We start from the raw sequence: 24,199 nt of genomic DNA on the forward strand, positions 1-24,199 counted from the left end.
TGAATAAGGCGAATACTTCTATTGACCTTATTCTGATTGCGTGATGCGGCTCCTCTCCAGTGAGTCCAGTTTGGAAATTAGAGGGGAGTTGCACTCTTTCAACCCGCTATTTTTTGGATCAAGATCATCTCCAGGAAGCCTAGTGCCTAGGGTGCTATTAGGAGTATTCAGTGGATGAGCTGTGTCCCACATATCTCGATGCATGCCTAGGAATGTGTGGCACAACCCAACGGTTGGCAACACCTTGGGCATGCTGGGCTCCCTAGAGACGAGCTATATTCTCATTTTTCTCTCACTGGGTTAGTCCAGTACCTCAATAGGATTTGGATTCTGCAGTTCATTGGCCCAAGGGAGCTGCTCCGAGACTACCGGTGTAAAGTCCAGCGGGTTTCATACTCTTGCTGTGTTTCTAAGGACTGGAGAGGATCGCTGCTCCCACATGGGTGCCGGATTCACTATAAAAATTTACACGCAACACAGGGTTGTTCTTACGTCCCGGCCTAAGTTAGACATTGGACAAACGTCGATAAGTTGGTAAAAAACCGGAAATATCCCTCCGGTGTCATAACACTTTAAATGCGTGAGAAATTAAAAAAAAGTAAAAGAGCCGTAGCCTTCGGTTCGGTAATCTGCTCTTACGATGGACCTCGGCCTCCGACGACACCTCACGAACTATACCCTCTTCTTGTATTTCTTACTGTCTCTGCAACTCTTCTAACTCAGCGAAGCGTTTGATCTCCGTGACAATCGATCTGCTTTCCTAAAATTTACTGTTAAACATATCGACCACATATCCAGGGCATGGAAATGACTTCCATTACTTCAAATCCACGTACAGTAGAAGAGATCTTCAAGGACTACAGTGCTCGAAGGGCCGGGATCGTTCGAGCTTTGACCTACGGTACTCGTTTCTGCAGATTTTCTTACCTGAATCTTGATTTTATTATTTAAATTGATCCTTGTTGATCCGCATGATAACTGTTGTTTCCTTTCTCTCAGATGTCGACGAATTCTACGCACTCTGCGATCCAGGTACATTCAAATTTTTAATTCTTTATTCGTTCACTACTTTTTGTTTACATATGTAAATTCATGGTGCGTGTAAGGAAATTTATGTTTTTTTTTCTTTGTGGAAGTTAGGGTTTTGGTTCCTGTCCTGCTACTGCTTGTATCGTGGCACTATTTGCTTTGTTCTTTCTTAAATAGCTTAATTAAATTAAAAATTTAGGTTAGTTTTGTTCTTTTTATTTTATTTATTTCTCGTAAATTGTTCAGAGAAGGAAAATTTGTGTCTGTACGGACACCCAAATGAGAGCTGGGAAGTCACTCTTCCCGCTGAGGAAGTTCCACCTGAGCTGCCCGAGCCAGCGTTAGGGATCAATTTCGCAAGAGATGGGATGAACCGCAAAGACTGGCTGTCTTTAGTTGCTGTGCACAGTGATTCTTGGTTGCTCTCCGTGGCTTTCTATTTCGGGGCTCGTCTGAATCGCAATGAGAGGTACGGGATCATTGTGTTGTTGCATTATGATTGTGGTGGATTGTTAGTGATGAGTATGTATGTTGTTCTAGTTTTGTTCCTTGGTGTTAGTAAGTTTGACATATTTTTCTGAAAGCACCGACTTGGTTTGTTGTATCAGTTGTTTTATTGCCTGAATATTTACCACCTGAGGTGGTGCGGGTCCTACCTCTCAGTAATAGTTGACATAGTGAATTTTATTTTGTGGAGCAACCTAACAAACATGATGAGTGGTAGAGCTATGTTTTCATCTTTAAGGACTTTGATATGATAGCTCTGATGGTGGTATGTTAAATGTAAAACCACCTGAGCCTAAATAACTATAGATGGCATGAGTATGTTGTGGTATCATTTTGATATTGTACATCTGCCATTTTGGTGTTTTAACTCACTATTGGGTCTATAAGAAGAATTTCCAACATTATGTAAACCTTCTTGCAATAATGTTACTCATGCACCAAGGAGCCAACACTTATGTGGTATTATTTTTATATGAACTCACATCCTTAGAGGACTCGTTTCTAATTAATAATCCATGTCAAATTCACATTTTCAAACCAGTTACATCTGAAAGGCCTCCGTTGTATATTTTTGTTGTTACATTACTAGAAAATTTCCCCTTTAGACAGCCGCAGAGTTTTTTTGCTGCTCCGAACCTTTGATTCAGATTTTTTCATCTCTTATTATTGTGTTTATTGCTTTGACTTGTAAATTATTAGGTTCAACATTATTTCACTGCTCCTCCTCAAGATTCTGTGGGTATATGGTACCCTACTTCCACTATTTTTTTGGATTGATTTTGAACAGATTGTCACTCAGTTGCTGAATTTTTCTCTTCATGCGCCTTTTGCACTCTTTAGGAGGTTTGCTATGATTCATTGTGATTTCTACGAAGACCGAATAGGAAAGTTTCCTTTCCCCCCCACCCCCCCCCAAGAAAAAAAAAAAAAAGAGACCGTCGGACTATTTTAAAAAAAAATTATATTTTATGTGAAAGTGGAAACTATATAAAGGACTGAAGGACTCTAATTGATTATTACACCATAGAATTCGAAGAAGTGTTTGTGTGTTTAATCCTGTATATCATTTTAAGCACATAAGGTCAGGATGTTCAAAAGATGAACTAGTGGGTTCATACTTGGTTAGACTTGGCAACCTGGTTACGTTTGCTGAATGGTATGACAGATCCCATACAAACTCTCATTTTTACTTATACCCTAAATATTTGTAGCTTATTTTCCAGTAATTAGTAACCTCCAGTAGTTCATTGAGAGTAGAAGCATATAAGTACTCTGTTTTACGTATGGCCTAAGTTTGCATATCTTATTTTCTGATAACTACTAAGCCTCAAACAGTTCATTGAGTGTAGTAAAACTTGGGGCTTGAGTGTAGTCTATAATAGTGTCTTTCTATGTAGGATGTGTATGATAAATAAATATTGCTTTTGATAGTGCACGGATGATTGGATGGGATGCATGTATTAATAGGGAGGATCCAAGTACAGAGTAGTTAAAGTTTTTATATGAATTATGATATATGAGAAGGTCCAAGTTTAAAGAAGTTGGAGTTTCTAAGTTGTAAAAGTTCAATATCTGTAATAACTTGTGATTGAGTTTCTGATTCTCAAGCTTAGTTTCTAGGTTTCTAGTAGTCGGTGCCTTTCTATTATAAAAGGAAGCTGGTCACTAACCTTTTTGAGACTCAGATTTTTTATTTTAATGGCTTTGCCTTTTATCCCATAGTATCTATTTCTAGTGTTGAAGTTAGGTACCTTGTTGGATACTTGTATTATCTTTTACTGGTTTTCCATTGTGGAATTAGATTTTTCTCTGTATTAACCATTGTCTGCTGATCCTCTGGATCTTCTTCATCTCTTATAAAACCTTGATGATTCTCTTGGTGCCAAGTTCGTCCCTGTAAAATTTGGTAGCTTCACAAGAATCTTTTTCGCGTTAAAGTCTGCAGCTGATATTCATCACTCTCCTTTGCTAACATTCACAACGTTAATTGCATAGTTTAAATCAGGTGGAAAGGGAAGGAGGGGCTCTCCTAGGCACCTTGTTGACCAAGTCCAGCCCAGCTGTTGTCCTAGATGATGGCTTAAAGGGACTTTTGTCTTTTTCCTTGTTTTTTGAGGGAATGACCAGGTTTTACTATAGATGAGAGAGATGAATTATTATAACTGCCGCAATGGTCGAGGTCAACAGACACTGAAAAAAACATGCAATATGTATCACATAACTAAAGCCTTATAAAGGAAATGAATGCCCTGAGGTCCCTGACACAGTCTTGGGCATACAAACCCCTTGTTTGGCCATCATATCTGCCATGTCAATTGCTGACCTTGGCCAACCTTTTTATGAGGTAGTTGCTGAGGATGCTAGGTATCTAATGTGCACTATGACATTGGCACATGTACATGGATCATCCTCTTTACTTCTCACCCAACACATAGGAATCCCTTTCCATCATGATATCTGCAAATTCCTCCTTAAGTTTGAGCTTCAAAAGAAACTAAAGAGACAGGGGTCATGAATTATTTGTGATTTTGGTCTGCTTTTATTTGCATAGAAATTATTACTTGTGAGCTTGTTTGGGATGATTTCAGTAGCAAATTTTATGTTGGTCAAGGATTTTAAATTAGTGGTCTTCTTCAGGTTTTGAGAATCATATGTTAGTGTTGATTGGAGTTTGCTCATCTCCCCTACTGAGTTGCATAGTTACTGGGCTTTTTTGGAGTTTTGATCCTGAATTATTTAGTTGATTGAAGGAGCCAAACTTGGAAGTACTTGATCTATTAGTATTGCTTTTGAATAAGATGTTCTCTAAATGGCTATATAGTTGTTATGAGTATGATTTTCCCTGTGAACAATTCAGTATTTGTGTTCAACTTGCAAGGTTTATGTTACATGCAATCCTGCAAGTTGGTAATCTAGATCCATGTTGTGTGAAGTGCACTAACATGTAGATAGAATAACGGACAGCAAGACACAGGACAGAATCACAGTGATTTGAAGATTAGAAGAAACAAGGACAGAATATAAAAGAGTTAAATAATTTAACAACCAGCACTTGGATGTGGCTGGAAATCAAGTTGGACAAAGGATCCTGCTGAATGTATGCTCCAAAATTGGTGTCCATCCAAGAAACTAAATAGGAATTAGTAACTACAGAAAACAAAAATTAGAAAGTATGACAGAAGGGCTACAACTTCAGATTTAGAAATCTGATGGTAACAAACTAAGGTCGAAGGAAGGGCTACTAGAGGTGAACAATTTATCACAATATGAGACCCAACCGATGGTTGGATTTGCTATAACAATATGACAAAACAGCAACCAAAACAAGTTAGAACACAGAAACCGTAGGTAGGGGAAACTTGAAGAAATCCTGCAGAAACTTAATGAGATGTAACGGCAGCAGCAATAGATGAATAAGCTCAAAAGAAAGGTTTAGAAATCACTTATGATGTCCACAGTAGGAAGAGGAAAGGTTGTTGATGCAAGGCAGGAACCGATTTACTCATCAGATCAGGGTGTGACTTCGGGGCATTCAGGGCCTCCCTAGTACTGACCTTCGACCAGTTTATTGGGCTGATCAGAGCTATTACTCTGAAATTATTAAAAATCTCTTGTTTCTGTCCTGTTTTCTATTTCAGACTTGATTTTTTTTTCCTTCAAATTTCTCCTAATTTAACTTCATTCTTCGAAAGGTTTTTCTCTACCATTACCATAAAGCGATTTCTGCCCACAGAGTCGAAGATGTTAGAGTTCTCCATCGTTGTTTAGCTCTGAGCATTCGGCTGACACTCCCACCGCGACATGCTAACACGCCTTTACTAATATAAAAGATAAGCGCTTATTTCTATTTATTTCTCAAAGTCAAGCAGAAACCTTTCGAAATTTGACTTACACCCAGCAAGAAATCCGTTGCCCTTTAGATGTTATACTTGGGATTTGAATTAGACAGCTATGAAGGTTACTCAACTTGAATATTAGGGTGATCTGAACCTCTGATTTTGTTTAATTTAAAATATCCTAATCTAATTTCTGAATTCCCAATTTCAGATTTGTTGTTTGTTCAATTACTTTTAATCTGACCATGGATCATTACTATCTTCTGAAGAGCACCTATTCTATTTATTTTTGAGTGATTGTTAAACTCTAACCTTCATCTCAGAAGGTTGGCTTTTGCTGACTTTTTGAGTTGGGTTTGCTTGGGATCTTGTAAGGGAGGTGTTTAGCCTGAACCTAGGGTTCGTCCTACCTACCCCCCACCAAATTGGTATCAGAGTTATGGCTACTCCAAAGTACTAACCCTACGGGAGACGAGGTTCAATGCAACAATTGATTGATATGATCAAGAGTCTATCTGATAAGGTGGAATCTATAGAGAACAATCTGAACAGTGTGTTACAATGTGTTGACTACTTGTCACAACAATAGCCTACTCCAGAGGACCACAGAGGCAAGCATTACCCTGTACCGGCTGCTCTTAGAACACCAACCGAACCCAAGGCAGGTTGCCATTGAGAACCTTTACACCACAGGCACCATTGTGTACGTTTGAGGATTGCATGAGGACGTTCTTCGACAACAATGTTGTCCGCTTAGGTGACATGATGATTCACAGAAGTTGAAGCTGGAGTTGGAGTATAACGTAAAGCTTGATCCACATGTGTTCCTTGACTGGATCAATGCGATTGATGACTACTTCGACTGATATGACATGGCAAAAGCTAGTAAGATCAAGTTAGTCAAGACAAAACTTGTTGGGCCAGCTAGAGAGTGGTGGAGGTTACAAGAGCAGAGGAATTGGGAAAGAGGCACATGTATTGCTACTTGGGATGATATGAAAGCTGATCTCAAGAGCAAATACCCTCCACTGTCCTTTGTGCTTAGTCTACATGATCAGCTGAATACACTACGACAGGGTACAATGTCTGTGTCTAAATACACGAATAAGTTTGATGGTATGTTATCACGGCTGGGGGGGAAAGAGGAAGATATGCAACTGATATCTCAATATAGACTTGGGCTACGACCAGAGGTCAGAAGGGTAATGGGAACAACTGCTATCTATGATCTTCATAACTATACTGAAGATTCCTGTCAAATCTTATGGAAATTAAGCCGGGGAATATAGGAGGCCACCAGCTACTACTTGACCAGCCCCATTCACAGGTAGTCCAAGCAACACTCCCTCATATGCTGATAAAGGGGAAGCTCCTATAAATGCAAAGAGCAAAACGAAGTGCTATCACTGCAACAACTATGGACGCTTTGCTAAATTCTGCCCACAAAAGACACAAACTTCAAATGTTGTTGTTGTTGCTCAAGATACTGAGGAAGATGTTGAACTCAATGATGGACTTCCCCTCGAAGATGATACTGCAGATCAGCCATCAGATGAGAATGACGGTGGTATACCAATTTATGAAGTTATTAAGTTAATGGACTTCCCCTCGAAGATGATACTGTAGACCAGCCATCAGATGAGAATGACAGTGGTATGCCAATTTATGAAGTTAATGTGGTTACTCTTATTCTGATTGCGGAAACAAAGGAAGAAGACTGGCGATGCCATTGTATATTCTGTAGCAGAATGGCCAGCGGTTCAAAGGTAGTGTAGGTGATAGTGGACGTCGGTAGTTGTGTGAACGTAGTTATACATCTCTTCACCCAGAATGCAAATATTTGAAAAGAGAAACATCCACTACCTTATACAATTTCTCTCCTCAATACCTTAGAAGTCAACCAAAGGTGTTCAGTTCCATTTAAACTTGTTTCTTATGATGAAAAAGTCTGGTGTGACGTTATTCCAATGCATTTGACAGACGTACTTTTTGGTGGACCATGGCTCTACGACAATGATGTCACAATTGGAGGCAAATCGAACCAGTGCACTTTCACTATTAAGGGTAAACATAGTGTATTTAACCCTGTAAATGTTCTAGCTGAGAAGAGAAAGCATGATGCTAAAGCCCCCACCAAGACTGAAGAAGCAAGACAGGAATCTGGAAAAAGGAGAATCTAGTGGAACTAAGCTGTTAGTACTATCATAGCAAGAGTTCATACAAACCAGTAAACAGACGACCTTATCTTGGCTTTGGTTACAAAGGAAGTTACCTCTACCCCTGAACTAATGTTTGCAAAGCCCATTTGGGATTTGCTATATGATTTTGCAGATTTGGTACTTGAGGAGCTTCCAGATGAGCTGCCTCCGTTGAGAGACATTCAACATGCTATTGATCTTGTACCTGAGTTAGTGCTACCGAACTTGGCCGCTTATCGTCTCAATCCCATAGAGCATGCGGAGTTAAAACAACATTCAAGAGAGCTGAATGGAAGAGTTGCTGAAAAGGGTTTCATAAAAGAGAGCATGAGCCTGTGCGCCGTAACGACCCTGCTTACACCAAAGAAGGATGGTACATGGAGAATGTGCATCAACAATCGAGCTATCAACAAGATCACAATGAAGCGCAGTTTCCAATTCAACGACTTGATGCTATGCTCGGTATGCTATCATGCTTGAAGACCTTCTCGAAGATCGATTTGAGTGGCGGATACCACCAATTCCGCATTCGTCTTGGTGATGCATGAAAGACAAGATTCAAGACGAAGGATGGCTTATGTGAATGGAAGGTCATGCCATTTGGACTCACCAACGTACCCATAACTTTTATGAGAGTGATGACACAAGTACTACGCCCCTTCATCAGCAAGTTTTTGGTTGTCTACTTTGATGATATCCTGACATACAATGAGGATAAGTCTGACCACCTTGACCATTTGCAATGTGTGATGTGAACACCAAGGACGGAGAGTTTTTACATCAACCTGAAGAAGTTCTCTTTCATGCTGCCTAGGCTGATTTTCCTTGGCTTTATTGTATCATCAAAAGGTGTCGAAGCTGGTCCGAAGAAGATTCGGAGCATTGTTAATTGGCCTACTTCGCAAATGGTTACAGAAGTGCACATTTTTCATGCTCGAGCATTTTTCTTTAGGTGCTTCATCAAAGGTTTCAGCAGCATTATCGCACCACCTATCACCGAATGCATTAAACGAAAGTCCTATTGCAAGGAGGTCATCCTATAGCCTTCTATATTGAGAAACTGAACGACGCCAAGAAGCATTATTCTACTTACGATCTGGAATTGTACGCAGTGGTACAAGTATTGAGACATTGGCGACATTACCTGATCGGTAAGGAGTTCATATTGTTTGTTGACCATGAAGCAATGAAGCATCTACACTCTCAGAAGTCGGTAAGCCAAAGACATGCCAAATGGTTGGCATACCTGCAAGAATTCATTTTTGCTTTCAAATATAAACTAGGTAAGAGAAATTGTGATTGATGCATTGAACCGAGAAAGGGGTCTATACTCATGGTGACTGACCAATATTATTGCCACATCTTCAGTGGGATGTTGAGCATGCACTTAAAGTAGTGTTGTGCATGTCAGCTGCGAAAGGGATGAAGCAAAATATGGCTTATATTCCCCGCTACCCATTTCTCATACACCTTGGATGATTGGATTCACATCAGCATGGACTTCGTGCTTGGCCTAGCCACTACTCGTGAAAAGCACAATTCCATATTCGTGGTGGTTGATAGGTTTTCCTACATGGTGCACTTCATACCATGTTAGAATACCTTTGATGCTAGTCATATTGTAGTCCTCTTCTTCAAAGAGGTTGTGCGTATACATGGGTTGCCAGAGTCAATTGTTTTGGATCGAGTTGTTAAGTTAATGAGCTATTTCTGGGAAACATTGTTGAAGACAAACACCAAGTTACAATTCTCTACTGCCTTCCATTTGTAGACAGATGGTCAGATAGTGGTCGTCAACCACTTTATGGGTAATCTCTTACGTTGTTTGGTGAGGGACTACGAGAAGACCTATCCGTCCATACTCGATATTGTTGAGTTTGCTTGCACAACTCGGTTAATCGCACAACGGGTCGTACTTCATTTGAGATTATATTCGAAGTTCAACTTAAGAAACCAGTTGACTTAGTTCCCCTCCCTTCTCATGCACGTGTTAGTATTGAGGCAGTTGAGTTCATCTGGTACATCACTGAGGTACACCTTGACGTATGGCGATACATTGCTCTCAACAATGATATATACAAGGCTATGGCTGATCGTCACCATTCATATATCGAGTTTAAACCTGGAGATATGGTCATGGTTCAAATAACTCTGAAGAGGTTTACACTAGCACCAATCATAAGCTGCATCTGCGAAAGATGGGTCCCTACAAAGTATTGTAGAAAATCGGCTCTAATGCATTAGTTCTTAAGTTGCCTCCAGATATGACTATCAGCAACACCTTCAACGTGACAGGTTTGACTCTTTATGTCGGTCACCATTCAGATGAGGGCAATACAGAGCATTCTCTTCGGCTATCCAATTTGTTACACCACTCACAGACGAGATTGAGGATGTTGTTGATGACGGGTACATTATGGTGTGTAGTGGTGGCTATCACAAGTTTCTTTTCAAATGGAAGGGACGACCGAGGACTGATTGCACATGGATCAATGTGGACAACTTCAAGCGGCTCAACCTAGATCTCTATGAGCAGTACATGTCAGTTTTACATTCGTCGGGGATGAATGCTTTCAAGTTTCAAGTTGGGGAGAGTTAATGCAGTGCAGGAGTATATAACATACTCCCATAGGAAGAAGAAGGGCCAGACCCAACTCGATAGGGGCTGATTCCAGCCCATTCGTGGGCTTAGTTAATTATTTAAGTTTTCCTATTAATACTATGTTTCCTTTTTTCAATTATGTTTGTAGTTAGCAATAGAATTTGAATTCATAGTTAGATTAGGATTTGATTTCATAGACAGATTAGGATGTGTTAGCTTTTTTATATAAGCTTGTAAGAGCCAAGAGCTCCAGATGATTTATCGTAATAGTTTGAAGTTTCTTCAATGCTGCTGTGCGATTCAGTCATGGGTGTGAAGCCTTGGACAGTGGGATTCTGATCCAATTGGTGGGAAGTCATTGTTATCTTTATTCTCTTTCATATACTCTGTTTACTGCTACAAGGTACTGATTTAATCGTCCATCGATTGTTCCTGCTGTGTTTGTTTTGATCATCTGATTTAAGTGGTTTCATTCTTGATGTTCAACTGTTAATTCTCGGTATACTGTTCTAGTGGGATTTCATCTGAAAGTATTTGATTAAATGACCTGCGGTTCCCCTGTTTTCACCTCACTTTCAGCCTGATTTAATTCCTCACCTGAAACTGATTTACTCATCAGATCAGGGTGAGACTTTGGGGCATTCAAGGCCTCCCTAGTACTGACCTTCGAACAAGTTATTGGGCTGATCAGAGCTATTACTCTGAAGTTATTAAAAATCTCTTGTTTCTGTTCTGTGTTCTATTTCAGACTTCAGTATTTTCAGATTAATTCTAATCTATCCTTCAGATCTGAGTTATACTTTGGGATTTGAATTAGACAGCCAAGAAGGGAAATCGAATTGAATATTAGGGTGATCTGACCCTCTGATTTTGTTTACTTTGAATCTCCTAATTTCTGATTTCCCAATTTCAGATTTGTTATTGTTTCAATTACTTTCAATCTGAGGATTGGATCATTACTATCTTTTGAAGAACATCTATTCTATTTATCTGTGAGTAATTGTTAAAGTCTCACCTTCATGTGAGAAAGTTGACATTTGTTGACTTTTTGAGTTGGGTTTGCTTGGAATTGATAGAACACTGAAGTAAAAGAAAGAGAAAGAAGAAGATGAGATAAAGAATGGGAAATAGGACTTGGTATTACCACCAAGCCTATGGTTAGATTCACCACTAAGCAGCCTAGGTTTCACTACCTAGGAACATGCACCTGATTCACCATGACAAACATTCTCACAAGGGAACAATTCTTCAAGCATCAAAATCGTGGGCAGCTTGCCAACTCATTTTTTATTTATAATAACCAATCAACAGCTACAAAAAAATAGAAACCCTACCATGTGTGGTGGTTACATTGTTACCAAGCTACTTGGGATATCTGGAAGAAGATCCAATACTATTACAAGCAAATAAAAGCTTACTAAAATAAAAAGGTCTCTTTATTACTATAACCATAGTTGTTTGTCATGGTGCCTAGGTGAACCAAGGCAGTCGAGGGGGGTCAAACACTAAGGCAACATCAACGAGGCGACACCTTGACAACTATGACTATAACTAAGAGTCTACTACATAATAGGTACTGAATCACAATAGAAGTTAAAACAAAATAGTAACTAAGATAGCTTGTAGTAAAAATCCACATGTGGCAGCAACATGGGCCCACACAATCTGCCAAGATCCTAAAAAGCTTGCTGGCCGATGGCTATACATGGGCTCGTTATAAGCATAAGTTGTATGTGCTCAAGTATGGGCCTAACTGTGACTTAAGTCATATTGTGGAATGGTTATACTTAAGTTATTGGGCTTAAATATGGGTCTGACTGGGCTGGTCTCTCCTCCTCCTTGAGTACACCTTTGGCTCTGCATTAGCTCTCCTCGGCCTGAAATCATTCATCTCCGATGAATTGATAAAGGCCATATATTGCTCGTACAATTTAGGGTTGAGCCCCTTGAAGTCATAACCATGTATCGAAGTAGCATCAATCCTTTGGCATCCGTTCCACTTGACTAAAAATGAATAGTAGCCACCGCTACTCTGTGTCATAGTGTAGCGATGATCCAACACCTCTTCAATTTCGCCTTCAACTGGTGGTGTCAGTAGTGTGGCATAAGAACTCATTTGCGTGATATTTCTTTGTGCATGCGACAAAAGGGGAACAAAGTCCATAGGTTGCTTGGGTTGCATTCTAAGCACAATCTCAAATGGGGTGTGACTGGTTGTCCTATTTACAAAACTATTGTAGGCAACATCTACAATGTCTAGAACAGAAGGTCAACTCTTTTAGTCGCGAACTAGACAACCTAGCAAATTGCTTAAACTACGGTTGATGACCTCTATTTATCCGTTAGTCTGTAGATGATGGGTTGTAGAGAATTGTAGCTTGGTCTGGGTCTTCATCCACAATGTTTTCCAAAAATAGCTCATAAACTTCATCTCTGTCAGATACAATAGACTCGGGTAGCCCGTGCAATCTCACAAGTTTCTTGAAGAAAAGTGAGGCTATGTGGTAGGCATCACAAGTTTTTTGACAAGGAATGAAATGTGCCATTTTAGAAAAAGATCAACCCAAACAAAAATGGAATTGTGCCTCTCACGTGTAATAGGCAATCCAAGCACAAAATCCATACTGATATCTCTCTACAGGGCATGGGGTATGGGTAGTGGAGAATAGAGACTTGTGTTCTACTTTGTCCCCTTTGCTAGCTGACATACTCAACATCTCTATATCATATTTGACATGATGTCTAGGCGATCTAAGGCATTGGAGGGGGCCTGGATGCAAGGAGACACCAACAAGGCGACCAAGGCTCTGTATGACAACGTTTCTGTTTCAAAATATTGTTCGGAGTCCGAAATAGTTTTTTGTGTTTATGTGATTTTGGAGTAATTCTGTATCAACATGGATTCTGTTTTAGTTGTCTGAGGTGGTATGGTCATGTTCAACGGAGGCCTAGGGATGTCCTAGTAAGGAAGAGTGATATGATCCTGATTGAAGGGGTTAAAAGATCTAGGGGAAGGCCTAAAATGACTGTAGGTGAAGTTGTGAGGAAGGACTTGCATAGCCTAGGTCTTGTACCGAGTATGACCTTGGATAAAGCCTATTGGAGGGAAAGGATCCATGTAGCAGACCCCATTTAGTTGAGATTCTCCTGACGTACTGGGCTGTGACTTGTTCCTCTTACTCCCTTTATTTTGTTTGGATCCATATAGCCGACTCCATTAAGTTGGGATAAGGCTGTGTTTGTTTGAATCTGAAAAAAAAAAAAAGTTTTTGCTACTAGAAAAAAGAAGAAACATGTATGGATTGCATATTAAGAGAAGAATTTATTTTCTCCTGTGGAGAAGAGTTTATTCTATCCTATGGTGGCGGTGGATGTGGAGGTGGGTGGAGGTGGAGGTGGAGGTGGAGGTGGAGGTGGCGGGGAGGTGGAGGTGAAGGCGGTGGGGGTGACAGCGGTGGAGTTGGTGGTGGTGTTTATTGAATATCGAGTCTGTACCATTCACATTTTTGCTTTTAGTTTGTGTTTCTGTTTTTGCGGAGCTCCTTTTTGGTGTTTCTCAAAACTGTGCCAAATAATTCTTTTTACCGGTTCAATCCAAAAAAACAAGTGAACCAGACGACACATACATGGTTTGTCCCATTTCTGTTCCAAAAAAAGTACAAAAACAACAGAAACAGTTTTTCTGAATGTTGCCATACAGACCCCAAAGTGCCATTCTAGGTGATCAAGGTGACCCTAGTTCTCAAGGCACTGGACGCCAAGGCGCCCGCTTAGGCGACACCTTGACAATTATGCTTTGTATATCATGCTCTACAACCTTCTTCTGTCAAGGCGCCCGCTTAGGTGACACCTTGACAACTATGCTTTGTATATTATGTTCTACATCCTTCTGCTGTCGAGGCCAATAATATCTGTCAACTACCTATGAAAGAGTTTTGTCTCTCTTGAAATGTCCTCTGTGTCCTTCACCATGTATCTCTCAGATAAGATGATTCCTGAGGGAAGTGTTGGGAATATACAGTCGAGTGCCGAAAAAGAGAAACCCATCATGGATGGAATACTTGGAGTCTCTCCCACCTTGTTCAAGTCATAGTTGTCAAGGCGACCCAAGACAGTGGAGAGGTGCCTAAGCGCTTAGGCGACAAGGCGCTTGCCTAGGCGACCAAGGCGCCTTCAAGTGTTATTTTTTATTTCCCCCCTTTTCTAACATTATTTAGTGTGCTACAATATATACCTTATATCATAAAAAATCAACATTAAGCCACATCAAGTCATCAAAAATCAATATTAAGCCACATCAAGTCATCAAAAATCAACATAGAATTAGAAGACAGCAGAACTAAAGAAGCAAGCTATTGGAAGTTTGAAACAATCAAAAATACATTTGGTTTATATTGTTATAAGAAAATATGATCTTATCTATAAGTAATTCAATTGCTCTCGATTTAGAGAGATGTTCTTGTTTTCTAAGCAGTTTGACTAGTTAAATGATTTTATTTTTATATGAGACTTTTTGTATTAGTTGGAGCACAAAACCAGTTTTCCAACCAATCCAAAATTGCTTAAATCTGATTTATATTGAAGAAATTATGTTCTGGTCAAACCTTATTTGGTCTGTGCAATTGCTGTCAAAATCGCTCTGAATGAAAATATTTTTTATATATCAAAACAAATGAATATTTTACCGTACTTTTGGTTTTTAGCAATGTTTTACCATATTAAGATTTTTAGAATTTTTAAATTTGAGAAAAACCCCAGCATTTGAAAGTTGAAAATTTCACCTACCGTCGAAAATCCAGTTTTTGTTCTTGAACTGGGGGGTTGACTTTTTATCCTTTTGGAATTTTATTTTTTAATTATTTTTATTGGATTCAAACAGGGGGTATTTGCTTATTTATGAATAATATCTTAAGTAAATGAAATTACAAATATAAAAACATTTACTTATATGATATTTGGCATAAATAAGGGCCAATACCGGGTTCGATTCCAATAAACACCAGTGCAAAGTGCCTTGCAATAAAGCGGCTATCGCCTAGGCCCCAACAAAACCGCCTGGACACCTGGGCGGTGCCTAGGCGATGCCTTGACAACTATGGTTCAAGTGTCTGATAGATGGAAGAGAAGTCCTTATCAAAGGAGTATTCATCCTTGATGTGGTTGATATCCATAGCATGAGCCGAGAAAGCCTGCATGGTCAACACCTTTTGACTTGGAGCATCTGTTACCGTGTTCTCTTTTGCATTTTAGTTCAATGCAAAGGTAAATTCCTGTAGATACACAACCCATTTGGCATGCGTGTTACTAACTGTCTTCTGTGAATGAAGGTTATTCAAAGCTTCATGGTCTGTGAAGAGGATGAACTCTTTTCCAATGAGGTAGTGCTGCTAATGCTTCAATACTTGGATGATTTTATACAGCTCCAAGTCATAAGTAGATTACCTTTACTTGGAGTCATTAAATTTTTCTCTGTAGAATTCAATTGGGGGGGGGGGGGGTGTGTGTCTTTCCTTCATAAGAACTCCACCTATGCCAATGTGGGATGCATCTGTCGCCACCTTGAACATCTTGTCAAAGTCAGGTAGCTATAGTACGGGAGTCTCCGTCATCTTTTTCTTGATACGGTCAAAGGCTTTGTCGATTGCAGGTGTCCACTCGAACTTGCCCTTGCTGGTTTTCATACATTCTGTTATAGGGGCCATGATATTGCTGAAGTCTCAAATGAACTTGCAATATAAAGAAGCTAAGCGATGGAAACTCCTGGCTTCTGTTAGTGTCTTTGCTTCTTTGGTGGTTGCCCGTCTGGATTACTCTTAAACTTTGTACGGGTCTCCAAGCCATTGGATGACACAATAAACCCAAAAAGATAACCTTGGGCAACATAAAAGAGCACTTCTTAAGGTTGATGATGACTGTAGAGTTTTTCCCTTTGTAGCACTCTCATTACGTGCCTCTAGTGGTCCAAGTGGTTATTCCCTGTTTTTCTATACACCAAAATATCATCAAAATAGACAAATAAAAATCTGCCAATAAAGGATCCAAGTACCCTTGTCGTCACTCTCATGAAGGTACTAGGGGCATTAGTGAGACCAAAGGGCATGGCCTTCCATTCATACAGGCTGTGCTTTGTCTTGAAGGCACTCTTCCATTTATCTCCAAGCCGAATCCTTATCTGATGATAGCCACTACTGAGGTCGATCTTAGAAAGGATCTTAGCACCAGAGAACATATTCATTATGTCCTCAAGTCAGGGGATAGGAAACCGATACTTTGACTGTTGTTTTTGTCTATAGCACAGCTGTCCACTTACATGCGCCAAGACCCATCCTTTTTTTGGGGTGAGGAGGGCTGGTCAGCACATGGACTCAGGCTGTTCTGTATGAAGCCTTTCTTCAATGGTTCGTCCACCTGTATCTTCATCTCTGTATGCTCTGTGGGGCTCATCCTACCAACTCTGATTGAGTTCAAAATTGATAGGTAATCAGGGTATCATGGGGCATAGTTGTACACACATTTTGGGCCTTAATTGATTTGCCATGTGGCAGATATTTGGTCTGATAACCTAACATCCTATGGTCAGACCTAATTACTGTTTATTTATTATGTGTATGCTTCAATATGGTAGTGTGCAAGTATCCTAAGCTTGTGCATGCATTTCTTACGCTTTTTATGTGTATCTTTAGCATATCTTGGATCGAGATCCCTCTTAAAACAACCCTTCTGATATGTTGGCCGATACCGATACTTGACAACTTTTGTATGGTACGCACCCCTTCAAGGGTTGCAGTTTTGCCTCACACTGTTGTCTTTCTGCATGTATACGTGCATGAAGATATTGACTTGATCTAGATTTGTGTGGAAAATAGAAACATTGTAAGATCTTCTTTTGTTTGATAGATAGCATCCTAAAATTTCATTTAAAGTTTTTATATTTCTTACTTGTATTCTGATAGTAACTTCATAGTTTGAGCCAGTTTGTGAGATTAAGTTATGGGCTTGAAACAGAAAATTTTACTGACAAAAAAGAGCTCCTTGAAAGTAAAAACTTATTGATGAAAAAAATTCTTACTGACAAAATAAAGTATAGAAAAGGGAAAAAGAACGCTACCTGGTCGCGTGGCTCCTACGCCGAGACACAGGAGCGTTGGAAAGTACCACCCTGCCTCTTGTGAAATAAAAAATCGCATCTATGTTGATGCCTTTGCGTGTGTTCTCATTGGCCCCCGTGCTGGTGCAGGCGCTACACGACCAGGCATCGATCTCTTGCCCTTTAGAAGAAACAATTAATTAGCCCAATTTTGACGTAAAATGATAGGTTTTTCAATTACGGTGATTGGATCTACCCACATTGGAAGTGTAAATGGATATCTTTGTGTTGTTGGATCCACTTATGTAGACTACGTGGATTTGCTGACATACTGTTGTTATTTTTGGTTTTCTGTTTCCACTGTGTTGGATGTTTTTAATCCTTGTTTGGATGTGTCTTATGCATTATGCACTTATCACACGTGCAAACTTCAATTCTTGAAGTTCAGGGGAAGGCTAATTTTATTCTTCTCTGCAATCAACTGGAATCTTTTTGACCTTTCAGATCACATTGTGCTGTTCATGTTGGTGACTAGTTCAGAATTTGATCTTATCATCTATGTGTGCATAGTTGCAGCTCCATAACATTCTTTTCTCCTTTATCATTTGAAAATGTATGTAACTGAATGATGGTTATAATTTAACTCCACCTCACTCTTGAAGCCTGCCATGTATGGCAAAGGCAGAGTGGAGAGGGTGCTTTTGTGCATATTTGTCATGCTATACATTTTTGTGCTCCTGGTTTATGCAAGCTTCTTGCTTGAAACAAATTATTGCGAGTACTACAATTGTTCAGAAACATTGTGACATTTGCTTGATAGGAAGCGGTTGTTTAGTATGATCAATGATCTTCCCACTGTCTTCGAAGTTGTGGCTGAAAGGAAACCAATGAAAGACAAGCCCAGTGTAGATAGTGGAAGCAAATCCCGACTCGGCACAAAAGTGAGACAAAATAACTAGATCATAGTCTCTTCTTAGTCCCTCAATGTCGGAATTTTAATTATGTAAACTATTTCTCTTCTTTGGCAGAGATCAAGTGATGGACAGGTGAAAACCAGTTCAAAATTAGCTGACGATAGCTATGGGGAGGATGAAGATGAACACAGCGAAACCCTTTGTGGGAGTTGTGGTGGGAACTACAATGCTGATGAGTTCTGGATTGGCTGCGATATCTGTGAAAGGTGGTTCCATGGAAAATGTGTCAAGATAACACCTGCAAAGGCTGAGAATATAAAGCAGTACAAGTGCCCGTCGTGCAGCTTGAAGAGAGGCAGACCGTAGTCACAAAAGCTGATCAAGGTTAACATTGTTTTGGTGGCTGACATTGTAGCATTAGTAGTAGTAGTAGTATCTATGACAATTAAATATTCTTGGTTTTGTGATAATCTTCATTTCAACCGACTCTTCAAAGGGGTGTGAAGGTTCCCTCTTGCCCCAGACGGTTGTTGCCCTTTCAGCTTTTATATTTGTTTTTATTTCATGTATGTTAGATATTTGTTATATATACATGCAATTACAGGAATTTGTATCGTTTGTGATGTTTATGTGCAAGGAATGTATTGTGTTCTCTGGTGGGCTTTGTTGTTTTAGGGTTGGCCATATTTGAGCCTTGGTTGGCTCCCAAACTGGACAAGGCTTTTGCGTCAGAAGCTTCTACATGAGTCAAGTTTCGGTGAAGGTAGGAGCTTCTCCAAGTGCAAGTATCTGAAAATGTGTCCCGCCCCCCCACCCTTTTATTGGTACAAAGTGTAGGACAACAGGCTTCGGGTATTGAGCCATGTAAAGCAATGATGTGGCTAGCTGATGGGCCACGTGGATTTTGATGGTCTCACTCAATCATATATAGACCGCACCGTCCATTGGACTTCTACACTTATATTATTAGCTGTTAAACTATCTTCCCCTCACCATTTTCTGGGGTTTTCTGTGCCATATTTATATGCTTAGTTTTGTTTTGAAAAAGAGAAGTTGAAAATTACAGGTGTACAGAATTTATACCCAAAGGGCAAAGAGAAAAAAAATTGCAGGTGGATAGCTGGGGATGGGGGATCACCTCTATACCAAGTTAGGGTTCTTATCAATTGGGCACATGCAATTCCAAAGTACTTAAAAGTAGCCGTCGTTGAAGCAAATTTTTGACACAATCGGTGGTGGAAAAAAAGAATTAGCAGTTAGCACATCCTTTGAATAGAGGGTTCGTCAAGCCAAGGTCATTTAGTCACATTACGGGCGGCAATGTTTACCTGAAAACAATCAAATGACAGTAAAACTGGATCAAACTAAGCATCTAATACCGTAATTCTATTATTCAATACTGCTTGAATGGACATGGCCAAGATGCTTAATTGATAGGGATTTAAGAAAATTTTGATTCTTCTCTTTTTTTTTGGTTTTTTTGTAGGGGGGAGGGGGAGGGAGGGAAGACATGGCCAAGATGCTTAATTGATGGGGCTTTAACAAAATTTTGATTTTTCTCTTCGGTGGACGAGGGGGGGGGGGGTTTAGAAGAGAAACTTTGTATACAAATCCATATTGTTTATTATGGGAGAAGGATATAAAAGAATCTATACAAAGCTTTTCCGTATATACATATCTTAATTCTAAAAGGTGAAAAATTTCTTGGGTTTTAGTCTTTTTCAACCCCATTCTTTAATTAGAACTGAATTTTCAACAATTTGTAAATTATTATATTGACAGTTTTTTCAATAGTCCCATTCTTCAAATAAAATTGAATGGGGAAAGAACACTACCTGGTCGCGTGGCTCCTACGACAGTTTAGTGCGCGAAAATACAGCACTACCCCATGGAAAAGGTAGAAATCCCGTCCAAGATGATGCTTGGGTGTGCGCTCTCTCATTGGCCAGCATACATGTGGAGATTTTAGAGGCATCTTTCCCTAATTGAATATTCAACAATTTGTCAAGTGATCTATTGATAGTGGATATAGCAGATTGGCAAAAAACCTAACCTTGACTAAATGATGATATGGATAACCTAACATACATGGCCAAAAGTTGTCCTTATAACCGATTTCTTTTGCAACTAAATATTACATAATTTAAGAGAGTAGTTTCCAACATGCTGGTACATTGAACTCACAATCACACCCCTAATTAGTTGCTAGTTGCTATACGGTGGTTTGTTAGGGACCACATTGGTGGATATGTTATTCATATTATCAATGTATATAATTAACATGTCATATCAATCTCATATTTCCATGTTTTACTTTAAAGTTCAAGAAAAAAAAAATACTCCATACAAATTTTTGAAAAATCAATACATAGTAGGACATATGGTTAAAATAAGATACAAAATTTGACCCGTGGCCAATCTTAGGCTTTCAATTCTATTCAAGGGTTAGCTTGGCAAATTATCAGTACAACGTGGTTGAAAAGTTATAAATATGATGGAAAATTTCTCCATAATTTAAGGGAAAGAGAATGCCACCTAATCTTGTAGCACACGCCGCCCTGTGCCCTATGAAATGACCGCCGCACCTCCCCTGGAACCCCAGAAATGACTAGGCGTGCGGTGGTCATTTTTGCATGCACTTTTGTCATGGCACAAGGGTAGCGTGCCTGGTGCCGGGTAGTGTTCTTTCTCCCATACTTTAATCATGTGAGAATAAATTGGACTTGCTTTTTAAGTCCAGGCCTATCCCTACTTTCACATTCTTTTACTGGGTCAAGCTGGGCTTCTCTTACAAGGGTTGGGCTTACCTGCCCACATATTGTTGTCTTTGTTAGAGGAATTTCAAATTTTTTTCCCCTGTGGGTAGGAGAATATGGAAGGGATATTTGTGAACCAGAAATTAATGCATTTCATTGCTTGGTTTGAAGTATTTGTCAACCTTTAATCAGATGTGAGCTTCAGAATAAATTATTTGGAAGAAGAAACAGAGGCAAATCCAAATTAAGCCACGTTTTTAACATGAAAAAAAATAAAAGTAAGAAGTATTTCGTTCTATCCAAGAAAGTATCAAAAGTCATGGGTGTTAGAAAATTCTAATTCACACATAATCTTTCTCTATTTATCTCAAAGAAAAAGAAAGCTAATGGTGCCTGTCCAAGTTCTTACTGAATCACTTAACCGGCCTTCAATATAAAAGAAAAGTACATTAATCTAATTAATAACACAGAAACTAATATAATACTTCTAGATTACAACACGTGATCTAATGACAAAGTCTTTCTTTGATGCCGTGTGGTGACTCAACCCAAATTGATATTGACACATTAGCAGAGAGCTTCTTATTAGTCCAAATACGCCAACATAAGATGTCTATTTCAGTGTTTATTTTGTTTTGGTCATGGACTTACAGGGCTGGTTCTCTCTTTGTCTCAATCTCCAGACATGGATCAACACTACAAAATGTTGATTAATCCCACTGAGCTCAAAGCAAAATAAAGAAAAAAGAGAGACGTACAAAACTAAGTTTTCAAACGTGATGATGTTCTTGCCGTTTAGATTAGGTTGTGTTTAATTTTCTCTTTTTTTATTTTATTTTATTGTAGAACTGCGTACTATTTCGTCAGGTGACTATTTATGTGTTAAGTTTGAGTTTTTCTTTTGAAATTATATTTGCATAGTTTAAATTCAATGTATCGTTATCAAAATTTAAAATAAACCAAAGAAAAAAATGATCAAAAAAATTTATTTTTTGAACAATTTTTTTAGATCATTAAAGATACATTCAAAATTGTTCAATACAAGTGGGTTACATGATAAGGACTTTACCTTTGAGGAAAAACAAAAAAGACTACACTTCACCATGTATAGTGATGCTCAGGAGGATTCCGTGCAAACTATACTTTACCTTTAGCAGTATATAAAAGGGTTCTTCTAGGCTTCACTATTTACCATATGATAGTACATGGGTTAGTCCATGTGATAGAGGACCACACATACATCATAATGACAAAATTTTAGTCCCAAGCAAGCAAGGGAAGTACGTTGCTCAAACTCTGATTTAAAGTTTTAGTAAAATTATCAAAATATCATTAAATGAAGATGAATATAAAATACAAAATGACATCTTTTGTAATTTTAACTACTTCTACTACTCGTTTTAATCTGAAATTCTACCAATGAGATGCTTTTCCGATTCTCTATCGCATGGACTAATTCATGAACTACCATGTAGTTAATAATGAAGTATTGTACTTCACTAGACATAGTGATAAGAAATAAAACCATGATGAATAAATGAATGGGTCATGTGGCAGACAATTATGTGTCACTATGCATTATGAAACCTAGAAAGACACCTAATTAAATTTTAAAACTTATTTTTTGTAGTCAACCTAATGAGTGGAAAAAACTTAAAACCACTTTGAGATGTTGGATCGTCGACAAAAAGGAAGAAAGAAGAAGATTGATTACAAATTGATTGGAGGGAGTGGGTTAGGCCATATATATAGCACCCTAGACCCAGTCACCCTAGAGATGATAAAGGTCATATTCGTCAACCAAAATGGTGCCAAACACCACATGTGGATGATAATGAGAGCACCATCAAGACGTGACGTACTACTCCCATTAATAGCCAAACAAACACCCATACACATCAATACAGAGTAACACTAAGGTACAAGATGGAAAGGGTACGAATCGAAACCACTAGGGGGAAAAGATAGGTAGAAATAGACGAGGGAAGGAAGGGACTATGAAGTTCTTGTACGTTTAATCCAACATTTTTTCAAAAAATTTCCATTGTTTTAATTAATTGACAGTTTTGACAGTGAAAGTGATGGTTTCTTTAAGTTTTTTCTTTCTTTTAACAAATGGGAACTTTGAAAATGAAGGTTGTGAGGTGAGAGGAAGACTACTTGTCAGTTGTTACAGTGGGGGCATGGGCCACTCACTATCAATGAGCAAAAATGTTGCTTCTCATTTTCCATCCTCTTAAAACCCATTTATTACACGTGATGAAAATCTCAAGAGGTTTATCTTGTGATTTGATAGTGATGTCGGCAAGGCTAAATTTCTCTTGTCTCCAACTTGTCTTTCTATTAAATTTCCTATGCTTTTACTTGTCTAATATGATAGTTTGAAATAACTCTTACTTCTCTTCTCTTACACCACACACAAAAAAAAAAAAAAACAAAATAAAACAAAAAAAAACTCTGTCAGAGAGAAAAAACGTGGTCAGCACTCTCATGTGTTTATCTTTTTTTTTTCTTATGTGAAAAGATTTTATAGCCTTTATTTTTGGGGAGAAGAGAGAGACATGTAACTTTGGTATAGGCCACACTCATGAACAAAAAACTAGTTCCAATATTTAAATATGGGGAGCATTCTCTGTGGGGAAGTGTGGCTCTTGCGTGCACGTGAGGGCCAATGAGAGGACACAAAAGCATCATGGGGGTGAGATTTCTATCTTTCATAGGGGTAGGATGGTCATTTCGTTCCTCCCCATTGTGTCTTGGTATGGGCGGTATAGTCCCTCACATAGAACTTTTATCCTTTATATATCCATGGAAATTATGGGTTACGAAATCAAGGTTCCGTTTGGGTATTTAGAATCTTAAGATTTGTTTGGCAATGTTCCCTCGTTTTTTTGGGTCGCTTTTCTTAGAGTATTTTATCGCTAAACCAACCCCGATGCAACTCCTAGAGAATTGATTTAGTTTTTCTAATAATTAAATAATGGATCCTTCTAGGCATTGCCTACTGAAGTATATTGCTTCAATATTTGCGACTTGGTAATATATGAGTTAGTCCATGTGATATTGTGATGGAGGACCCTACATACATCTCAAAGGCCAAATTTTAGTCCAAAGTAAACAATGAATGTTGCTCAAACTATGATTCAAAGTTTTAGTAAAATTACCAAAATACCATCAAATGAGATGAATATAAAATACACATTGACATCTTTTGTAATTTTAGCTACTTAATCTACTCATTTTAAGTTGAAATTGTACCAATGACATGCT

The 24,199-nt window shown here is 38.8% G+C and overlaps 1 protein-coding gene across 1 annotated transcript; it reads left to right on the forward strand.

Moving 5' to 3' along the window:
• The first annotated feature begins 587 nt into the window (after positions 1-587).
• Positions 588-18,830, forward strand: LOC122640917 (PHD finger protein ALFIN-LIKE 2-like). Its single transcript, XM_043834205.1, has 5 exons — positions 588-901; positions 1,000-1,032; positions 1,276-1,498; positions 18,080-18,200; positions 18,288-18,830. The coding sequence occupies exons 1-5, from the start codon at positions 802-804 to the stop codon at positions 18,537-18,539; spliced, it is 729 nt and encodes a 242-aa protein (XP_043690140.1). The 5' UTR covers positions 588-801; the 3' UTR covers positions 18,540-18,830.
• Positions 18,831-24,199: the final 5,369 nt, after the last annotated feature.

The sequence above is a fragment of the Telopea speciosissima genome, chromosome 1, assembly GCF_018873765.1.
Source record: "Telopea speciosissima isolate NSW1024214 ecotype Mountain lineage chromosome 1, Tspe_v1, whole genome shotgun sequence".
Classification (NCBI taxonomy): Eukaryota; Viridiplantae; Streptophyta; class Magnoliopsida; order Proteales; family Proteaceae; genus Telopea; species Telopea speciosissima.

Excerpts from the sequence above, each read along its gene's own strand:
- LOC122640917 (XM_043834205.1), top strand. The coding sequence starts at position 802 with ATGGAAATGACTTCCATTACTTCAAATCCACGTACAGTAGAAGAGATC. Across the intron at positions 1,499-18,079 it reads CGTCTGAATCGCAATGAGAG|GAAGCGGTTGTTTAGTATGA; the intron begins GTACGGGATCAT and ends TTTGCTTGATAG. Across the intron at positions 18,201-18,287 it reads AATCCCGACTCGGCACAAAA|AGATCAAGTGATGGACAGGT; the intron begins GTGAGACAAAAT and ends CTTCTTTGGCAG.